The sequence below is a fragment of the Ranitomeya imitator genome, chromosome 1 (genome assembly GCF_032444005.1).
Source record: "Ranitomeya imitator isolate aRanImi1 chromosome 1, aRanImi1.pri, whole genome shotgun sequence".
Lineage (NCBI taxonomy): Eukaryota > Metazoa > Chordata > Amphibia > Anura > Dendrobatidae > Ranitomeya > Ranitomeya imitator.
Window position 1 is genome coordinate 648666139 of NC_091282.1, and position 23844 is coordinate 648689982.

Genomic DNA, 23844 nt, shown 5'->3' on the forward strand with positions numbered 1-23844 from the left:
TATGACGAGACGATAACCAAACCAGATCCCCAACACGAAGTCGGGGACCCACACGGCGTCTGCGATTAGCGAAAAGTTGAGCCTTCTCCTGGGACAAGGTCAAATTGTCCACTACCTGAGTCCAGATCTGCTGCAACCTGTCCACCACAGAATCCACACCAGGACAGTCCGAAGACTCAACCTGTCCTGAAGAGAAACGAGGATGGAACCCAGAATTGCAGAAAAATGGAGAGACCAAGGTAGCCGAGCTGGCCCGATTATTAAGGGCGAACTCAGCCAACGGCAAAAAGGACACCCAATCATCCTGGTCTGCAGAAACAAAACATCTCAGATATGTTTCCAAGGTCTGATTGGTTCGTTCGGTCTGGCCATTAGTCTGAGGATGGAAAGCCGAGGAAAAAGATAGGTCAATGCCCATCCTACCACAAAAGGCTCGCCAAAGCCTTGAAACAAACTGGGAACCTCTGTCAGAAACAATATTCTCAGGAATGCCACGCAAACGAACCACATGCTGGAAGAACAAAGGCACCAAATCAGAGGAGGAAGGCAATTTAACCAAGGACACCAGATGGACCATTTTAGAAAAGCGATCACAGACCACCCAAACGACTGACATCTTTTGAGAAACGGGAAGGTCAGAAATGAAATCCATCGAAATATGTGTCCAAGGCCTCTTTGGGACTGGCAAGGGCAAAAGCAACCCACTGGCACGTGAACAGCAGGGCTTAGCCTTAGCACAAATCCCACAGGACTGCACAAAAGTACGTACATCCCGTGACAGAGATGGCCACCAGAAGGATCTAGCCACTAACTCTCTGGTACCAAAGATTCCAGGATGACCAGCCAACACCGAACAATGAAGTTCAGAGATAACTTTACTAGTCCACCTATCAGGGACGAACAGTTTCTCCGCCGGACAACGATCAGGTTTATTCGCCTGAAATTTTTGCAACACTCGCCGCAAATCAGGGGAGATGGCAGACACTGACTCCTTCCTTGAGGATACTCGCCGGCTCAGATGAACCCGGAGAGTCGGGCACAAAACTCCTAGACAGAGCATCCGCCTTCACATTTTTAGAGCCCGGAAGGTACGAAATCACAAAATCGAAGCGGGCAAAAAATAACGACCAACGGGCCTGTCTAGGATTCAAGCACTTGGCAGACTCGAGATAAGTAAGGTTCTTATGATCAGTCAATACCACCACGCGATGCTTAGCTCCTTCAAGCCAATGACGCCATTCCTCGAATGCCCACTTCATGGCCAGCAACTCTTGGTTGCCCACATCATAATTACGCTCAGCAGCCGAAAACTTCCTGGAAAAGAAAGCACATGGTTTCAACACTGAGCAACCAGAACCTCTCTGTGACAAAACTGCCCCTGCTCCAATCTCAGAAGCATCAACCTCGACCTGGAACGGAAGAGAAACATCTGGTTGACACAACACAGGGGCAGAACAAAAACGATGCTTCAACTCCTGAAAAGCTTCCACAGCAGCAGAAGACCAATTAACCAAATCAGCACCCTTCTTGGTCAAATCGGTCAATGGTTTGGCAATGCTAGAAAAATTACAGATGAAGCGACGATAAAAATTAGCAAAGCCCAGGAATTTTTGCAGACTTTTCAGAGATGTCGGCTGAGTCCAATCCTGGATGGCTTGGACCTTAACCGGATCCATCTCGATAGTAGAAGGGGAAAAGATGAACCCCAAAAATGAAACTTTCTGCACACCGAAGAGACACTTTGATCCCTTCACAAACAAAGAATTAGCACGCAGGACCTGGAAAACCATTCTGACCTGCTTCACATGAGAGTCCCAATCATTTGAGAAGATCAAAATGTCATCCAAGTAAACAATCAGGAATTTATCCAGATACTCACGGAAGATGTCATGCATAAAAGACTGAAACACAGATGGAGCATTGACAAGTCCGAACGGCATCACTAGATACTCAAAATGACCCTCGGGCGTATTAAATGCAGTTTTCCATTCATCTCCTTGCCTGATTCTCACCAGATTAAACGCACCACGAAGATCTATCTTGGTGAACCAACTAGCCCCCTTAATCCGAGCAAACAAGTCAGATAACAATGGCATGGGATACTGAAATTTCACAGTGATCTTATTAAGAAGGCGGTAATCAATACACGGTCTCAGCGAACCATCCTTCTTGGCTACAAAAAAGAACCCTGCTCCCAGTGGTGATGACGATGGGCGAATATGTCCCTTCTCCAGGGATTCCTTCACATAACTGCGCATAGCGGCGTGTTCAGGCACGGATAAATTAAATAATCGACCTTTAGGGAATTTACTACCAGGAATCAAATTGATAGCACAATCACAATCCCTATGCGGAGGTAGGGCATCGGACTTGGGCTCTTCAAATACATCCTGATAATCAGACAAGAACTCTGGGACCTCAGAAGGAGTGGATGACGAAATAGACAAAAATGGAACATCACCATGTACCCCCTGACAACCCCAGCTGGATACCGACATAGAGTTCCAATCCAATACTGGATTATGGGTTTGCAGCCATGGCAACCCCAACACGACCACATCATGCAGATTATGTAGCACCAGAAAGCGAATAACTTCCTGATGTGCAGGAGCCATGCACATGGTCAGCTGGGCCCAGTACTGAGGTTAATTCTTGGCCAAAGGTGTAGCATCAATTCCTCTCAACGGAATAGGACACCGCAAAGGCTCCAAGAAAAACCCACAACGTTTAGCATAATCCAAATCCATCAGATTCAGGGCAGCGCCTGAATCCACAAACGCCATGACAGAATACGATGACAAAGAGCATATCAAGGTAATGGACAGAAGGAATTTGGATTGTACAGTACCAATGACGGCAGACCTATCGAACCGCTTAGTGCGCTTAGGACAATCAGAAATAGCATGAGTGGAATCACCACAGTAGAAACACAGACCATTCAGACGTCTGTGTTCTTGCCGTTCAACTCTGGTCATAGTCCTATCGCACTGCATAGGCTCAGATTTAATCTTAGACAATACCGCCAAATGGTGCACAGATTTAAGCTCGCGCAAGCGTCGACCGATCTGAATGGCCAAAGACATAGACTCATTCAAACCAGCAGGCATAGGAAAACCCACCATGACATCCTTAAGAGCCTCAGAGAGACCATTTCTGAACAAAGCTGCCAGCGCAGATTCATTCCACAGAGTGAGTACTGACCACTTCCTAAATTTCTGACAATATACTTCTATATCATCCTGACCCTGGCACAAAGCCAGCAAATTTTTCTCAGCCTGATCCACTAAATTAGGCTCATCGTAAAGTAATACGAGCGCCAGGAAAAACGCATTGACATTACTCAATGCAGGGTCTCCTGGCGCAAGAGAAAATGCCCAGTCCTGAGGATCGCCGCGCAAAAAAGAAATAATAATCAAAACCTGTTGAATAGGATTACCAGAAGAATGAGGTTTCAAGGCCAGATATAGCTTACAATTATTTTTGAAATTAAGAAACTTAGTTCTATCACCAAAAAACAAATCAGGAATAGGAATTCTTGGTTCTAACATAGATTTCTGATCAATAGTATCTTGAATCCTTTGTACATGTGTAACGAGATTATCCATTGAAGAGCACAGACCCTGAATATCCATGTCCACACCTGTGTCCTGAAACACCCAAATGTCTAGGGGAAAAAAAAGACTGAACACAGAGCTGAGAAAAAAAAATGATGTCAGAACTTCTTTTTTCCCTCTATTGAGAATCATTAAGTGGCTCCTTGTACTGTTATGTAGGCAATCCAGTGACACAGTGTGCCAGCAATCAGAGCACATACAGTGATCTGACAATAACCCAAAAACGATAGAACGAGCTCTGAGACGTGGAATCTCTGTAGACCGCAATACCTGAACCTAACCTTAACACAACTAAAGGCAGCTGTGGATTGCGCCTAACACTACCTATGCAACTCGGCACAGCCTGAGGAGCTGACTAGCCTGAAGATAGAAAAACAAGCCTGACTTGCCTCAGAGAAATACCCCAAAGGAAAAGGCAGCCCCCCACATATAATGACTGTTAGCAAGATGAAAAGACAAACGTAGGGATGAAATAGATTCAGCAAAGTGAGGCCCGATATTCTAGCTAGAGCGAGGATAGCAAAGAGAACTTTGCAGTCTACGAAAAAACCCTAAAGCAAAAAACCACGCAAAGGGGCAAAAAGACCCACCGTGCCGAACTAACGGCACGGCGGTACACCCTTTGCGTCTCAGAGCTTCCAGCAAAACGAAATGACAAGCTGGACAGAAAAAGTAGCAACAAAAGCAAAAAGCACTTATCTAAGCAGAGCAGCAGGCCACAGGAAGATCCAGAAGCTCAGATCCAACACTGGAACATTGACAAGGAGCAAGGAAGACAGAATCAGGTGGAGTTAAATAACAAAGCAGCCAACGAGCTCACCAGAACACCTGAGGGAGGAAGCTCAGAAGCTGCAGTACCACTTGTGACCACAGGAGTGAATTCAGCCACAGAATTCACAACAACGTAGTATATTGGACAGCCACGTAGTATATTGGACAGTCACATTGTATATTGCACAGTCACGTTGTATATTGCCCAGCTACATAGTATATAGCACAGAGATGTAGTATATAACAGAGCCCATGCAGTATGTAACACAGCCCACGTAGTAGATAGCAATGTGGGCACTATATGCGTAGTTAAAAAAGACTTAAAATAAAAAATAAACATATATTCACCTTCCGAAGGCCCCTTGTAGTCCTGGCACCTGTGTGCGGTGCATGCGGCAGCTTACGGTCCCAGGGTTGGTATGAGCGCAGTACCTGTGATGACGTCGCGGTCACATGACCGTGACGTCATAGCAGGTCCTTCTCGCATAGCATCCTTGGCACCGGAACCTGCCGCTTGCACTGCCGAGAACAGCGCGTGACGTCGGAGGGTGAGAATAACCTTTTTTTTAGTTATTATTATTTATAACACTAGATCTTTTAATATTGATGCTGCATACGCAGCATCAATAGTAAAAAGTTGGTCACACAGGGTTAATAACTGCGTTAACGGAGTGCATTACACCGCGGTCCGTTAATGCTGGCATTAACCCTATGTGAGCACTCAGCGCTGACTGCAGGGCAGTAAAGCAGCGCCCATTTTGCTGCCAGACTATGGCCATCGCTGATTGGTCGTGGCAATGGTCATGGACGTTTTGCCACGACCAATCAGCGACTTGGATTTCCATGACAGACAGAGGCCGCGACCAATGAATATCCATGACAGACAGACAGACAGACAGAAGTGACCCTTAGACAATGATATAGTAGATGGGATTTGGACAATGAAATCTATGTGCGATTGAATTGTTGATATTATGTGAGTGGAATCTCTGCCCTAATATTCACAACACATAAAGTAATGGGATTTCATAGTGTTAGCTAAAGTATTTATTCACATGTAACTATTTATATATGTATGATTCAGGTTGTTTTCCTCCTGGGTAGTTTTAATTCACATCACTTTGTCATGTTCTAATATCTTTTTATTAAAACACCATTTTTTATTCACCTTTCTTGTTTGTCCTCACTTATCTTATTTCACCTTTTATTATTTTGAGTAATTTTGCTTACATAGAAGTATACGTTTGATGGACACATCTGGTGTGTTTCGGGGTACTGCCCATTCGTCAGTGCAAAGTGGAGATCTGGTTTGGCTGATTGAGAGGCGTCTGACCGGGATCCAAGAAGTATCATTTCTCCTTGTGGAGAGTGACATAATAAGCATATCAAGGTGAGGAGACTTAAAGCCGCAGTGCCCCAAAACACAGTGTCTGCAAATTGAGATTCTGGTTTGGCTATTATCCTAAGTCATGTGACAAGGCTCGTTAAAGAGTCGACATTGACTGTTAGGATTGCTACTTCCAATAGGTGGCACTAGAGTTCTAGTCCTCTTCCTCTCTGAAGAGACAATTTGCATGTTTCCCAGAGGAGCATTGCGGCTTTAAGTCTCCTCACCTCGACATGCTTATCATGTCACTCTCCACAAGGAGAAACGATACTTCTTGGATCCCAAACATACATTCAGAAAACTTGTAAACAGGACATAATGTCACGGAGGAGCATGGCCTGTCAAAGAGGTCATGCGCTATGAGAATACCTTTTGTGAAAAATCTTATTGCAACTTGGCATGTTTGTAAGGTTTCAATGTTATTACTGTAAGTGAAATAATATTTCAACCAATCCTGGGTCACTGCCGAGATGACGAGGACTATGTAAGAATGTGATCCTTTCCACCTAGATCACAGAAGGTAAGTGTAAGGTTATCAGTATTTTTGCTATATCTGCTGTTGTTTTCTGTTAGGCTACGTTCAGATTAGCGTTTCCCGACGCACGCGTCATGCGCCCCTATGTTTAACATGGGGGACGCATGCGTTTTTCTTGTTGCGTTTTCCGACACGTGCGTCGTTTTTGACGCTAGCGTCGGACGCAAGAAAATGCAACAAGTTGCATTTTTCTTGCGTCCGATTTTCGTCAAAAAACGACGCACGCGTCGCAAAACGCAGCGTTTTTGCGTGCGTTTGCACGCGTTTTTTCGAGCGGCGCGCAACGCTAATCTGAATGTAGCCTTATTGAAACCTAACTTTTCCGTCGGCCATTTTGCTTTGTCCTGCTGCAGCTACTTGTCAGAATGGAGTTTCTAGCTTCTATGTTTCCGCCCTGTTCTCCGCCTCTTGACTTTATAAGCAGCCTCAGCTGTTCAATCAGTGCAATCATGTCTGCAGTCAGCCTGTGACCTGCTCCTGGAAGTATTGGACTTAGTATTCCTTCCATCTCCTACTGTGGATCTCTGGGACACTTGTGGACACTGGAACTCTGTTGCATGCTAATCTACATTTGCAAGGGAAGTAACAGAGACTCTGAACCAGTTTGTGGTTAATGTTGAACTTAACGTTTACTCTGACCTGCCGTGTCTCCTGCCTGTGTACCTGCAATTGTGTAAAACCTTTTCCCCTGTGGCATACTTGTATGCGGTAATACAGGTAAGTCATAACTAAACCTGTGTCTACTGTGTCTACCTCGCACCTAAGCACAAGACACTAAACAAACTATGTACAATACATCACAGTAAGAGCAGACCTTTGCCTAAACTTACTGTCTCACGTCTGTCTATCTGAAAAAAATGAACTCAGAAAAAAAATGCATTTTATTTCAGCTTTTCCAGAAGCAGTAGAAACTTGATTTTCATCCAAATTAGTCGGAGAAGATTAGCAGCTGTGAGAACATAAAGCGGCTTCTACTTCTTTTTCGGGACGTACATCATGGAGACTTCATACTTATTAATGCTATTAATGGTATCTGCTGCTGGTAAGTCACCCTAAAGTTGTGCCAGAAATCTCTCGCAGAGTTCAGAGATTTTATATTATTTGTGTGTCTTCTTTATAGTTAGTGTTTTGCTTCTAATTTCTTTGCTGTTTTTTTGTATACTTTGCCCTCGATAATCCGGTTTTTCCTCTGACGTGGAAATCCCCTATTCACACCCTCTTCTTTAGCCACTTTACTATGCCTCGAGAAACGTCAAAGTGAACATTGTTAGGAATGTTAATCAGCTGCTATCTATCATAGTATGGGGAGAGAAAACCAACATCCCAAAGCCCCCCAAATCTCAACAACTCCACTTCAGGACAATTCACAGCTGATTCTAACTACGATTCCCTCATATATCATCACTAACATACTGAGGGCAGTTTCAGATGGACCTACAAAATCTTGGGCCAGTAACATCCGCAAATCGAGTGCATCTCCATGTGCTCCTCCTAATGTCGGAGCAGTGTGCCATTTATATCCACTATTTTGGTTCATCGGACCAAATCTGCCATTGCTTCCACATAGACTCTTGGCCCGTGAGAAAAATTGATACATTATAGAGTATATAATATTTAGATGTTATATTATGTAGAATTATTAATCGTACACATTAATGTGGAACTCTTCCCACTCCACCAAGCACTGCTATTTGCTTACTATATGGCATCATTGGGCTCTACATGGCACCATTATTTGCGTACTGCTTCGCAGTATTATTTAGAACCCTGGATGATATTATACTGCTAAATAAAATTATATCAGAGGTTACATTCCCCAAAAAGTAGGCAAATAACCTATTACTTATTTCTGGGGGTCTGACCACTTGGACCCAAAGCAATTCTGAGAGCAGGGATATATAGAACCTGGGAACTCACTGTTGACTAAAGATGTGTGAATCTGCTGAAATACAAATTCACCAAAAGAGCTTGAATGCAAATCAAAATGCCAGTTAAACATGTTTGTTATTCTCTGATGTCTCATCAGACCCCAAATCATGGTAAGCAGAAAGGTTGAAAAAAAAAATTTAATACTCAACTCACCCCTGGTGCTCTGTTGGTGTATGGAGGCTCTGCCAGGCTTGGCTCAAGCTATTCCAGTTTGCAAAACCCCTGCGTTCGGCCTGGTCTTCAACCTTTAACCCTTATACAGTGACGTAGACTTACACAGTGGTCTCTATTCAAGTGCCACATAGACAGCTGCTGTTCGGCAATGCAAGCTGTTAAGAAGGATAGTCAGGTAGCTGGGACTAAAGCAAGAGGGCAGCAAAGGTACAAAATGGTCAGACAGGACAAATGTCAGTAAGCAACCCAAGGTACAGTCAGGAAAACACAATACTAAACTGAAGTAGAAAACATAGACCTAAACCAGGGAAGCACAAAGCTATATCTGGCAGCTTCCAGCAGTTTGCTAGAATCTTAAGAAGTGTCTTGTGCTTTCCAATTGCTGGAGCAGGGATCTGATAACTTCAGCTAGACAGCGCACCCACACCCATACTGTCAGACTGGACAGTACTGAAGATCATACCCATCCTAACCTTAGTGGTTGTACAAATCCTATGCTGTTCAGAGCTTCTAGTTCTGCCAGCAGAGTGAATATGGCAGTGCCTGGGGACACAACCAGAACTTGCAGGATTAGGCTCTCGTGGAGGTGTGACATTTGGCCTACTCTTCCTTTCTGGTCTTCTCTTTTATCATCACTCACCAGAACCTCGAGTACTAATGAGGTAGGAATCAAGCTCCTTCATGACACTTTAGGACTAGCCAATGGCTGCGACACCAAATAGTGAAGATGGAAGAGAAGGCCAGAAAGGGGGTGAACCAAAAGAGCGGAAAGCTGCAATACTAGGACTACTAAGACATGATGAAAGCAAGATGTTTTTATTTTACTTTTCATGCTTCCAAAGAAAATCCAGCAAAATGACAGTAAGCTGCCATTTTACTTTACTCATGCAAATTGAAATTTTCCCTCTAAAAAAGATGAGTTCTGTCCGAATCCAATATTTTTAAAATTCAAAACAAATTTGATTTGCCTTCAGTCAATTCCATCATCAGCACAGCTGATGTATATTTGTCTCCTTTGATGTCTAAAATAAATATTATTCCTTCTACTTGGCTTATACAATGTATCTGAGGAGGGAACTTATAAAAAGGAAAGCGTCCATAAATAAAAATGACCTTTTCATATTTTCAGTTGCAGGACAACAGTCACGTCAAGTAATTGCGCTTTCACAATCGTCTATCAAATTGATAGCAGATTTTGACCAAGTTAATGTCAAAGACTTAAGCTGGATTTTTAAAAACCAGCAAGATTATTATCGTATCATCAAGATTCAAAATGGCCAAGTGGTTGAAAATCTAAACAACCGATATGAGCCGACTCATAATGGAACCGTATTAGGCATCGATAATGTGACCAAAAGTGATAGTGGAAACTACAAGGCTGTGAATACCATGTGGAATAATGTCATGAAAGAAGACAACATTGACCTTACAGTGTACGGTATGTATTTATGGTACGTTTAGTCTAAATAAAATGGCTACATGAAATGGCAATTTCCATTACAGACCCACAAGCAAGCAGAAGAAAAGCAGTGGTAACCTAGGGGGTATCTTCTAACATTTGCTTTATTCTCAAAAACACAAAACTCAGCCAGTAGGCAACATCCGTTTTGTGCTGCCTATGTCTTGTCTGAACTGTTTAATGACGTCTATGCCTCAGTCTTCATGCATGTTGTGCAAGATTGTCACAATCATAGTATAAAAATATAAAGTGCTTATTAAAAACAGTTAACGCGGACCTGTCAGCAGGTCAAAAATGCTTTTACTCTTATATTTATTGCCAATTTTTATGATACCTAGCACAAGGGTATTGCTCACAGAATCCTCTGGGGCGTGTGCTTATTCTGCTTTGCATAATCATCCTGTGAGCTACACCCTCAAGGTAAAGACCATAAAAATTAGCACAAAATAAAACTGCACAGTGTGGTGGATTTTGAAAAACAGAATAATCAAGGGAGCGGTGGGAGTAATGTAAGGGCAAACTGTCTACATTAAACATCAGCAAATCATAAATATCATAAAGGTAACCTATTATATGTTATAGAAAAAAAAAACTTTAGTCATTTTTTTTTCTCTTTTAGATCTAATGCTCATTGCATCTGTTGAGGATTTGTTTTTAATGACAATCCCTTGCAGGAGAGGTGTGATTGTACCTCAGCCAGCAAAACGTAATATGTCAGCATTGTTTTATTAGATGAAGGAACTTCCTTCTACAGTAATTGATTTAACATGTTCCTAGGCTAGGACCTCTTGTACAGGAGGAGTGTAGTTTTTCCCTATGTAAAAGAACAAAAGAAATGCATAGACCAAGAGCTTTGCATAAAGCAATGTTTACCCTGAAGGGTTAAGGTACTGTCACACTAGACGATATCGCTAGCGATCCGTGACGTTGCAGCGTCCTCGCTAGCGATATCGTCCAGTGTGACAGGCAGCAGCGATCAGGCCCCTGCTGGGAGATCGCTGGTCGGGGAAGAAAGTCCAGAACTTTATTTCGTCGCTGGACTCCCCGTAGACATCGCTGAATCGGCGTGTGTGACACCGATTCAGCGATGTCTTTGCTGGTAACCAGGGTAAACATCGGGTAACTAAGCGCAGGGCCGCGCTTAGTAACCCGATGTTTACCCTGGTTACCATCCTAAAAGTAAAAAAACAAACAGTACATACTTACCTACAGCCATCTGTCCTCCAGCGCTGTGCTCTGCTCTCCTCCTGCTCTGGCTGTGAGCGTCGGTCAGCCGGAAAGCAGAGCGGTGACGTCACCGCTCTGCTTTCTGGCTGCCCGGCGCTCACAGCCAGACCAGAGAAGCAGAGCGCCGAGGACAGACAGCGGTAGGTAAGTATGTAGCGTTTGTTTTTTTACTTTTTAGGATGGTAACCAGGGTAAACATCGGGTTACTAAGCGCGGCCCTGCGCTTAGTTACCCGATGTTTACCCTGGTTACCGGGGACCTCGGGATCGTTGGTCGCTGGAGAGCTGTCTGTGTGACAGCTCTCCAGCGACCAAACAGCGACGCTGCAGCGATCCGGATCGTTGTCGGTATCGCTGCAGCGTCGCTATGTGTGACGGTACCTTTACTCCACCGAAAGTTGTCACATTCTGCTTTGACTTAGATTTACAAAACAATTTCCACATTTGAAATTGCCTTTGAGCACAGTGTTCTCTAACTAATTAAGTGTCGTAATGCGAAACCTGTTACACCTGTGAATACTCCTAAGGTTGTGATTTCATTAAAAGCAATCATTAATTTTAAGTGTGTACAACATAAAACAGTTTCTTTCACCTTTTTTCCAATTTCGTGTATTTTTATGTTTGTTTTTTATGCTCAATTTAGCGACCTTTCTAAGTCCTTAGCAGAGGAGCCTTGCCAAAGCAGTCTTAGTTTTAATTAGTCAGATTGCATATGAAAACATCCTTCACTACTATTTATTTGCCGAATTATCACATTGACTATATCGCAGTGATCTTGTAACATGAGGTATTGGGATCTCTAAAGATGTTCTAGGGAAGGCAAGGCAGTAGAATTTCTGAAATGTATGGCATTAAAGTTGCCATGGTCAATAGTGACCTTTGGATAGTCAAGACTATGAATCCTATGAAGGATTTAACTTGGTCTTCAGAACCAGAAGAAATGATAAAAATGTCAACAAAAACCTTAACTTATAAGTGGATAAACTACAAGGATGGGTTAGTTAAATTATAAATGTACATATCTTCAAATATTGAGAGAAAAATGTTTACATACAGTAGGTGTAGGCATGGGATGTTCCCATTGCAGTACCTGATTCTTGATAGTACTACTTGCTGTAAAGCGTAAAGGCAATATTTATGAGGACAATCTTTTGGCCTACAGCTATGTCTTAGAATTCTCCATGCACAAAAAATTTGGCTTGGCAAAGGTCTCCAGTGATCTCTATGAGAAAGCCTCTGCCAGACTCCTCTGACAGCTGCTTATCTTTTGGAGAACCAAGGTATCCACTGTCAAAAATTCAGCATGCCTGATCTATCTCTTCCCCCCTCCCACCTGGCATCATCTATTGCTGTAGAGTCTGGAGGCCCTGTACACATTAGACTGGAGAGTCAACCAATCCAACAACAATGGCTGGTTTGGCCAATTGTAGTCAAATGCGTATGGGAACTGTTAGATCACATTTGACTCACTGGATGCCTCTACTATTTAAAATAAGAGTGTACAAACTCTCCACATCTATAGAAGTTAGTTTAAATTCCAGATGTTGGTGTGTTCACACCAAGGTTTTTTTCATGACTGTGTATCCCAAGATGGGACCTCCGAGATACCACGCCGAACTTACCCCCCTGATCCCAAAGGAATGTTTCTACCCCTAAATTAAGACATGACAGTTATTTCTTTGGCTAATTTGGCCACAGCGGCCATTTTATTAATAACAAACATAAACAACCATTTATACATTTGTATAAAACTTGAGGGAGGGTTCTTGGAGCTAATAAATCTGGCACCTAATAGGCAAAAGCCCAAACCAACTTGAAGCGAAAACCATTCTTTACCCTCAGCCGTAACCACCAGCTCGAGGGCACCATGTTACCCGTTTACCGGGCAAACCAACCCCAAAGCTCCCGAGGTAAAATCCCCGTCCAGAGCCAGTAAACCAAAGCCAGATCAGCCCCATAAAACCAACTCCAAGAACCCCGCCAACCAGCCACTGTGACAACAGTACAACTCAAACCCCTGTAAAATGAGTAAATTAGCTCCTAAGTTCCCTTACTACTCCCCCATTAACCCATATCAAGCACCCCAAGCAATAACAAAAAACAAGGGAGGGTGGGCTTCTCAGCTCTGCTACCAAAAGGTAATGGCCCCCTTTCCTGCACTTTTCCTCCAACCCGCCCCATAATTCACGGACCACCCCCTTCCCTCCCCATCCCTTAAACCAATCACCCTCGTCCTTGCCTTATTTCAAAAATTGCTCCCCTGCGTTCCCTTGGTAACGCAGTCATGGGGGGCTTTCGTTTAACTGCGTTCCTACAGCCCCCCCGCTTGACTGCGTATCCCAAGATGGGACCTCCGAGATACCACGCCAAACTTACCCCCCTGATCCTTTACCAAAGGAATGTTTCTACCCCTAAATTAAGACATGATAGTTATTTCTTTGGATAATTTGGCCACAGCGGCCATTTTATTAATAACAAACATAAACAACCATTTATACATTTGTATAAAACTTGAGGGGAGGGTTCTTGGAGCTAATAAATCTGGCACCTAATAGGCAAAAGCCCAAACCAACTTGAAGCGAAAACCCTTCTTTACCCTCAGCCGTAACCACCAGCTCGAGGGCACCATGTAACCCGTTTACCGGGCAAACCAACCCTAAAGCTCCCGAGGTAAAATCCCCGTCCAGAGCCAGTAAACCAAAGCCAGATCAGCCCCATAAAACCAACTCCAACAACCCCGCCCCCCGCCAACCACGAGCAGCACTGAACACCTCAGGCTCGCGAGTGCCCCACCACCGCCATGGCCCTCTCCACCCCTTCCTGTATTGCCAACATCCACAAATCCAAGCCAATATCGTTCAAATGAATGCCATCATTCCTCCAATAATTTCCCACACCAGCTTCCAACTCAAAATGGCGAACCGCCACCCCCCCGTTACGGGAAACAAAACTCGCCACAGCCCTGTTCAACTTTACCCGGGCCCTATTGATCTCTTTCATAGAACGTGCTGCCCTCCACGTTTTCCTGGGCACGATGTCCGACCAAACTGTAACCATCCCTGGGAAGGATACCCATAATCTTAAAAAATCGTACCGGATATCCCTAATTAACTCCCTCACCGGCTTAGACCCCAAGTCATTCCCACCCAAATGTACAACTACAATATCCGGGGAACGATCCAAACTAGCAGATCGGGCAAACTCGGTCAATAACCCGCGCCACAACATGCCCCGAAAACCCAACCATCGGACCACCACCGCATCTCTCTGAAAACCCAATTGCCTACCATCTTATCTAACATCGGCACGAATCGCCCCCCAATGCACAAAAGAATGTCCGAAAATCCACGCCAGAAGTGGGGTCAGACCTGCAAAATACAACGATAATTAATACCCCACCCAGCAAGTAACAAAATCAATTACGCACATAGGATACAACGAATAACATCCGGTCCCAGCCCTAAACCAGCAGCCTCAGATGCTGCCCCAATTCTAAATGAATGCGTTCCAAATGACACGGGATCAAGGCCTAAAAATGTCAACGCCTGTCTCCAAACTGCCGTGAACTGAAACCGCGACAAAAACTCACCTTGACGGTGCCGTAAAAGTGGGCCTGACCTATCCGGCTCTAGCCCCCAATAATCCTCCAAACACCGATGAGGGCACATCGAACCCCCAACCACCTTCCCTAAAACCACACGTCTTCCTTTTCCCAATTGATCGGTCTTCGACCGCCGGATCCAAAAGGCAATCCCACCTGACTAAAATTCAATATCCTCCGCCAACAAACCCCTGGCTTTAAACCTGTTAGGGGACACCAGCTCCCCTATTCTCAACGCCCCGAAAAAAGCCAACGAAAAGGCCAATCGAAACAGAACAGCCTCAAAGTAAGAACTACAAACTTCCCCCAACGCTTCCCCCAACCGCTCCAACGTCCCGGAAGATATGGGCCTTCGTGTATCGCAAGTTGAAAAACCCTTCCGAAAACCTTTTAACGCCTGCCGGATCAAGAAATCCTTAGTAGCATCCACGACACCCTGGAGCTTAAAACCAAAAGCCACACCAGCTATAAATTTATTCAGCTTCGACACAGACCAACCCCATTCCTCCGCCGACCCAATCAAAAGCAAAATCGCCATCACCCTGTCACCATCCGATTCAACTGAACCCAACTGCTCCAACCACCCTTCCCACAGATGCCATGACGCCTCATAACCTGACCACGTCCTTCCGGACACCGAGGACTGTATCAGCCGACCTCCACGTCCGCAACAATCTGCCACAAATGAAAAGGGCATGTCGTTCCTGCATCTTCCGCTTCTGGAGCCAACTCCCGGAAACGTTCCCACTGAAAACGAGACAGAGCATCGGCTATAGAATTTTGAACGCCGGGAACATGTACTGCCGAAATCCATGTATTCAACTCCAGGCACCGCAAAACTAACTCCTGAACCAATCTGATTACCGGGGGAGAGGACGAAGAAAGACTATTGATCACCGACACCACACTCGAACTATCACAATGAAAACAAATTCGCCTATCCTTAAAAGTACTGCCCCAAATGAACACCGAAACCACAATTGGAATCAGCTCCAACAACGCCAAATTTTTGGTGAAACCAGCTTCACGCCACCAATCAGGCCACCCTCCAACACTCCATTTTCCAGCACAATAAGCCCCGTATCCAACACTACCAGCCGCGTCCGTAAAAATTTTGCAATCAAAATCGTTCAAATCCTCCTGTTGGATAAGGGCCCTGCCGTTATAATTGTCCAAAAAACGCCGCCAAACTACCAAATCCTCCCTGTGATCTTTGTTCAACCGTACAAAATGATGTGCTGACCGCACTCCAGCCGTAGCCCTCGACAATCTCCTGCAAAATATGCCCATAGGCATAATACGGCACACAAAATTCAAACGCCCCAACAGTGACTGCAGATCTTTCAAAGTAACCTTGCGCAACTTTTCACATCTCATCACCTTCTGCCGTAGAGCCAACAGCTTCTCCTCAGGCAAGCGGCACTCCATCTTCTCCAAGTCTATGAGAATACCTAAAAAACTCAAAACCATTCCAGGTCCCTCCGTTTTTTTCCGCGCTAAGGGCACACCAAACTGTCCCGCCACCCATTCCATCGTAGCCAACAAATTGCCACACAACAAAGACTCCGGGGGGCCAACAAACAAAAAATCATCTAAGTAATGAATAACAGACGGAACCTGGGAAACATCCCGAACAACCCACTCCAAAAAAGTACTAAAGGCCTCGAACAACGAGCAGGAAAACGAACAACCCATAGGCAAACACCTGTCCAGATAGAACCCCCCGTTCCAAAAACATCCTAACAGCGGGATACTATCGGGGTGAACCGGAAGCAAACGAAAACCCGATTCAACATGTGTCTTAGCCATTAATGCACCAGTGCCATACCTACGCACCCATTGCACCATGGCATCGAAGGAGGTATAAACCACGGAACAGAGCTCCTCCGCTATGCCGTCATTAACTGACTGGCCCTTTGGATACGACAGATGTTGAATAAGGCGAAACTTATTAGGCTCTTTTTTAGGGACAACCCCCAGAGGCGAAACAACCACCCCCTCCACAGGTAAATCACTAAACTGCCACGCCATGCGCCCTAACTCAACCTCCTTTGCCAATTTAGCCGTAACCACATCCGCCTGAAGGTTAGCCGACCTCAAATTCTTTTTAGAAAAGGGGATAGTATGAGCCGGATGAGGAATCCGAAAATCCTCCGAAAAACCATCCCACAATAACTTAGCCTTTTCCTTATCCGGATACCTACTTAGATAAGGGGCCATCTTTAGAACCCTCACTGGTGTCACCCCCTTGACCGCCTCCCACTGCTGGTTTGCCCCTTGCTTTCTTGAAACACTTGGCCACTCCATGCGAGGCCCCTCCGCAGTGAGAACAGACATGCTTGAACTTGCATGTACTGCCGTATTTGCATTGGCCGTCATTAAACTGCCAACACGTCCCTGCTTTGTCCTTAGCTCCTTGTGACCCCTGTCCACCAGCTCCTTGCCCTGACTGCTGACCACTGCTCCCTCCCCCCCATGAAAGGACTGCCCAAACCGCGTCGGAGCCATAACCTTCAACCACAACCCTATATCTTTCTGGTCCCATTTTATCTCGGGCCTAATCGCCTTCCTTTGCCGAAATTGCTCGTCATAGCATAACCACGCCTGGCCCCCATACGCCCTGTATGCCTCTCCTATCGCATCCACGTAGCAGAACAGACCTGAACAGTTCTCCGGGAACTTTTCTCCAATAACACCTGCCAAAATGAAAAACGCCTGCTGCCAATTCACAAACGTCTGCGGTATTAATCGCCAACGCCTCTTTTCTTCCTCCTGCTTTTTACTATCCTCCTTCTTACCCTTGTCTAAGTTAAACTTCTCCAGGGGCAACAGGGAGAAAATCTCTACGTATTCTTCTTTCCATATCTTTTCTTTAACCTCCTTCTTTAAATGAGCCCCCAACGGCCCTTCAAAACACACATAAACCTCCCCCTTAGCTCTATCATTCAATTTAATCCTATCCCCTTTATCCTTGTCAGTCTGTACCGACACCGACACCCCTGCCGTCGCCTGCTCTACCCCACTCGACGTATCGGACCCGGCTACCCCTCCCGAACCAGTACCAGATGCCGGCAACCATGCACCTATCGGGGACGACCGCACACCATCCCGGCCCTCCCCATCCAATCTCCTCAAAATCTGGGACATGCCCACCAAAAGCTCCCTGACCCCCAGGACCCCCCCAGTGCTAGGCCCTCCACTCCCTGCCAAATCGACCCCCCCGTACCAACTCCCCAGCCCGAGCACCACTATCCCACCCCACAACAGAATTATTCTCATACTCACTAAGCTGCGCAGGTGCTGTGTCCCCGCCAGCCGTGCGATCACCAAACTCCCGCGGGTCGCTCCTGGATCCGGAATCCTCCGCGCCGCTGTGTTGCTCCTGGCCCGCGCCCCTGGCCTCCTCGTCACCAGGGGGGACCGGAGCAGGCGAACTGGAACTCTCCCTGGACCTCCTGGGTGACCTGGACCTGGCCGCCGCCAGCCCGACTCCGGACCTGTCTTCTTGCTGGGCTCTGCCACGAGCCCCAGCCGCTGCCAAGCTGCGCCCCCGCCGTGCTGGGCCAGGCTGTGGGGTTGGGGTACGCCTGCCCGTCGCTCTGCCTCTTGCCGCGCCGCCCCTGCCAGGCACCCGGGGTGAGTCAAACCCCGAGTTACCTGCCGCCACACCGCTGCTGCACACTTGCCCCGACGCCACTCCCTGGGATTTTCTCCTCGTTGCCGGTGACGTTGCCGGCGCCGCAGACACCGCCGCTGCTCGCCGGGTACCGCTCCTACTCACCGCCGCCATGTTGGCACTTTGACCCGGAACTCCAGAAGGCACTTCCGGTGCGGCCTTCACCTCTCTCCGGGCCTGCGCCGCCGCTGCTCCTGACCGCCGCCCAGCGCCAGCAGCACCGGCCTATGGATTCCTGCCGGAGGACGGGCCGGGGAGGGTAGGTGACCACTGCCACGCCCTCCAAGCTCCGGGGACAAGCGCTCCGGGGGACGGGTCCTCCTGGATCTGGTCCCTTGGGCTCCCGGACTGCCCAGCAATGACGCCAGCTGGTCCTCCAGCCATCCTCCTCGCCGAGACCGCGCCATCTCCCTCAGCTGCCCGAGTATTTGGTCGACAGAGGACATCGTGCACGTCTTCTCAGCTCTGCTACCAAAAGGTAATGGCCCCCTTTCCCGCACTTTTCCTACAACCCGCCCCATAATTCACGGACCACCCCCTTCCCTCCCCATCCCTTAAACCAATCACCCTCGTCCCTGCCTTATTTCAAAAATTGCTCCCCTGCGTTCCCTTGGTAACGCAGTCATGGGGGGCTTTCGTTTAACTGCGTTTCTACAGCCCCCCCCCTGCTGGAGTTTCTTGTGCAGGAACTCTCCAACTCTGCATCCAAAGATTTTGTTTTTTTTTGAAATGCTCATGGTTTTTGGAGATATTTTGCTCCAAAAACTACTGAAAGAAGTCTAAGAAAACCATGAATAGTTAAAAAACAGGAGTTGAAATAACAGAAGCTTTGAATGGAGATTTGCAGAGATTGTGCTCCACAAACTCCTAAAAAACTCAGTGTGAAAACTCCCATAGGGTATCTGCATATGGCGTAATTTAAATGTCAGATAATTTATAATTTTCCCACACAAAACCGCTTCAGGAAAACTCTGGCTGGCAGTCATTTTCCTTAAATTAATTTTCAGTTACACCATCTTTCACTAGTCTTTACTGTTGAGTATAAATAAGAATGAATATGTCACTTTTCCAGGTTTTTCTAACCTTACTGGGATGGATTCTCAGTGAAATTTGCTTGAAAGACTGCGTGCACACATTCTGAGACTAAATCTAGCTTGCATATCAGGTTTTGCAATAGGACATGTGCTTGGCTAGAGAACTCTGTGCCTTAGGGGAATTTCAAAGGCGGAAATTGTAGGTAAATACAAGAAATACAAGAAAAAGTGGCATGTAATAGATGTGGTGGAGTAACCCTTTAGGTTAAATATTATTTCAAGCATGACTCATGTCAGGTTTTTGTTTCAGGTTTCTGCACTCAGTACATACAAGGGTATGGCTTCCCTTTTCTTTGAACTAAACATTACATTTATATAGTTCCCCGTGGCTGGGTGACCGTCCTGAACAGTCCTTATTCACATTTACGTCATTTGATATAAGATAAGTTTTAATTCTAGATTTTAGTACTGTCCCAAAAAAGGTCGCCTTGATGTGGTGGAATGGTTTTTATGGATTTTTTAAATCAAAATTATGTTAACTAAGCACCGTATGTTATTTTCATGCACTGGTGTTATTTATTTACTGCAGGGTATTTGCTCATTTTCTTTTTATCTTGGGTTTTGTCTGGTTAGTGGCCAGTGTGTACATGCGCCTACACATTGCATGTATACCAGCTTATACTCCAGTTTATCTCTTTAGGTTTTTATATTGTTTTTTTTAGACAAGTTTCCATTACAGACATTTACAACATTTTCACATCTAAATTTAGAACGGTCATCCTCTGATCCTTGATCTACCCAGTTGGCTGATACATTCAATAGGCAGAATGAATTGGAAGGGACCTCAAGGGTCATCGTGTCCAACCTCTGCTCAATGCAGGATTCACGAAACCATCTCAGACAGATTTCTGTCCAGCCTCTATTTCAAGACTTCCATTAAAGTAGAACTCACCACCTCTCATGGCAGCCTGTTCCACTCATTGATCACCCTCACTGTCAAAAAGTTTTTTCTAATATCTAATCTGTGTCTTCTCCCTTTCAGTTTAATTCCATTGGTTCTCATTTTCCTTGTGCAAATGAGAATAAAGATGATCCTTTTTGTTTTTGTGTGAGGAGTGTGCCTTTTAGTTCTTTGGTTCTCGTCACTACTGTCAGGATCTAATTTTGGATTTGTGGCAGATCTGGTTTGCCTCAGTTTAAGACCTTTTTTCCTTTCTGGCCATCGGGGGTTAATGCAGTTTTTTCCCCCCGGTGGCCGCTGATGTTATTGCATTGCTGCTGGGTCAGCTGATGTTTGTGGTGACCACTCCCTCCATCCTTTAAGAGGTCACCTGGTTCATCAGCTGACTGTCAGTGTGAGTTCATTCTTCAGCGACCAAGCCGGGAGTAGGAGCTAGCTGGGAACTGTTGTTCTACAGCTGTGTCCGTTGTATCTGGTGTTTCTTCCTGCTGTGCTGTGCCTTGCAGCATTAAGCTAAGTGTGGTTTTCCTTTACCTTGTCTGTATAACCTGTTTATTGTAATATTTATATACTGGTGCAATTCACCTCCCTTGGGGGGAGAGGGAGTCACTGATAGGGCCTGCACAGGAGACAGGGATACGCTGGTGGCTCAGGCCTCCTAACCTTCATAGGTACCCCTGAGATAAGGGAAAGCCAGGGCCCCTTATAGTGGCAGGGACAGGTTCGGGTCCCAGTACGCCATCTTGCCCCTTTATCGCCTTAAACGGCGTGACAACTACTATGTGATTCATCCTGCTATGTTGGAAATTATTTGATGAATAGACTAGCACAAATGGCTTACTGACCCTCCTTTAATATCATTAACCCCTTAACGACCGCCAATGCGCCTTTTAACGCGGCAGTTAAGGGTACTTAAACCATAGCACTGTTAATTAATGGCACTGTGGAAAACGTGTATAGCATCAGGCCTCGGTTGCCGAGGGTAGCCGATACCCCAGAGAACATGATTTGGGGAGTTTTTACCGACCCCCGGGTTGCGATCGCCGGTAAATAACCATTTACCGGCGGCCGTAAAAAAAACAAAACAAAACGCGATTTCCCATTTAATTTCTCTGTTATCCGATGTGATCGCACATCAGAGGACAGAGAAATGGGGTCCCCGATAGCCCCCCAATACTCAGCCATCTCCCCCGATGCTCCTCGTGGCTCCCGATGGGCGCCGCCATCTTTTTCTGGGAAAAAATGGCAGGCGCATGCGCAGTGCACCCGGTTGCCGGGGGTAGCCGAGACCCCAAAGAACATGATTGGGGTCGGTTTTTACCGACCCCTGTTTTGTGATCGCCGGTAATTAACCGTTTACTGGCGAATGCAAAAAGGAAAAAAAAAAGCAGCGTGTCATTCTCTGTCCTCTGATGTGATCGCACATCAGAGGACAGAGAAATAGAGGGATTCGGGGACCCTATCATACTTACCGGTGTCCCTGGGCCCTCCTGCGTCCCCTCCTGGCCGCCGGCTTCTTCCTCCGGGAAGAAAATGGTGGGTGCATTCGCAGTGAGCCCGCCGTGATGTGCCGGTCGGCAGAGGAAGATTCTTCCTCTTGTTTTATTTTGGTCACTGTGAGATCCTATCACAGTGATCAAAATAAAAAAAAAATTGTAAAAAAAACCCCCTTTATCACCCCCTTAGTTAGGAAAAAAATGATAAAATAAAAAAGTATTTATTTCTATTTTCCAACTAGGGATAGGGCTAGGGTTAGGGTAAGGGCTAGGGTTAGGGTAGGGATGGGGCTAAAGTTAAGGTTAGGGCTAGGTTTGGTTTTAAAGTTAGGGTTAGGGTTGGGGTAAAATTAGGGTTTGGGTTGGGGCTAAAGTTAGGATTAGAGTTGGGGTTAATGTTAGGGTTAGGGTTGGGATTAGGGTTAGGGTTGGTATTAGGGTTAAGGTTGGCATTAGGATTAGGTTTGGGATTAGGGACAAGGTTAGGGTTGGGGTTAGGGTTAGGTTTGAGTTAAGGGTTGAGATTATGATTAGGGGTGTGTTGGGTTTAGGGATTTGATTAGGGTTAGGGTTGGGATTAGGGTTAGGGGTGTTTTGGGGTCAGGGTTTTGATTAGGGTTATGGATTGGGTTGGGATTAGTGTTAGGGGTGTGTTGGGGTTACGGTTGGAGATAGAGTACCTCAGGGGGTCTCGAAAAGCGACAGCCAATTTTGGGTTCAAAATTCAATTGGTACTCCCTCCCTTCTGAGCTCTGCCGTGCGCCCAAACAGTGGTTTACCCCTACATATAGGGTATCAGCGTACTCAGGACTAATTGGACAACAACTTTTAGGGTCCAGTTTCTCCTGTTACCCTCGTGCAAAAAAAATTGGGGGCTAAAAAATCATTTTTGTGGGGAAAAAATGTTTTTTTAATTTCATGGCTCTGCGTAAAACTTCTGTGATGCACTTGGGCGTTCAAAATACTCAACACATACCTATATAAGTTCCTTGGGTGGTCTAGATTCCAAAATAAGGTCACTTGTGGGGGGTTTCTACTGTTAAGGTACATCAGGGCTCTGAAAAAGCAACATGACACCCGCAGACCATCCCATCAAAGTCTGCATTTTAAAACATCACTACTTCCCTTCTGAGCCCCGATGTGTGCCCAAACAGTGGTCCCCCCCCACATATGGGGTATCAGCGTACTCAGGACAAACTGGACAACAAATTTTGGGGTCCAATTTCTCCTGTTACCCTTGAGAAAATAAAAAATTGTGAGCTAAAAAATCATTTTTGTGGGAAAAAAAAAGGATTTTCACGGCTCTACGTTATAAATTTCTGTGAAGCACTTGGGGGGTTCAAAGTGCTCACCACACATCTAGATAAGTTCCTTAATGGGATTAGTTTCCAAAATAGGGTCACTTGTGGGGGGTTTCCACTGTTTAGTCACATCAGGGGCTCTCCAAACGCGACATGGCGTCCGATCTCAATTCCAGCCAATTCTGCATTGAAAAAGTCAAACGGAACTGGTGGTGGTGGTGGTTTGCCCCCACATATGGGGTATCAGCCTACTCAGGACAAATTGCACAACAACTTTTGGGGTATAATTTCTCCTGTTCCCTTGTGAAAATATAAATTTGGGGGCGAAAAGATCATTTTTGTAAATTTTTTTGCAAACATTTTATTTAGAACCAATTTTTTTTTATTTTCACAAGGGTAAAAAGAGAAAATGAACCACAAAATTTGTTGTGCAAATTCTCCTGAATACGCTGATACCCTATATGTGGGGGTAAACCACTGTTTGCTTGCACGACAGGGCTTGGAAGAGAAGGAGCACATGTTTAGGCACATCAGGGTCTCTCCAAACGAGACATGGCATCCGATCTCAATTCCAGCAATTTTTGGATTGAAAAAGTCAAACGGCGCTCCTTCTCTTCCAAGCCCTGCCGTGCGCCCAAACAGTGGTTTACCCCCACATATGGGGTATCAGCGTATTCAGG

General features: G+C 45.7%; 1 protein-coding gene across 1 annotated transcript in view; it reads left to right on the top strand.

The window, feature by feature from the left end:
• The first annotated feature begins 6750 nt into the window (after window positions 1-6750).
• The window catches only part of LOC138638850 (CD48 antigen-like), a 57573-nt gene continuing 40479 nt past the window's right edge, over window positions 6751-23844 (top strand). The window contains exons 1-3 of the mRNA XM_069728518.1: window positions 6751-7024; window positions 7198-7349; window positions 9540-9848. Coding sequence (XP_069584619.1) covers window positions 7304-7349; window positions 9540-9848 — 355 coding nt within the window. The 5' untranslated portion in view covers window positions 6751-7024; window positions 7198-7303. The remainder of the gene's footprint in view (window positions 7025-7197; window positions 7350-9539; window positions 9849-23844) is intronic.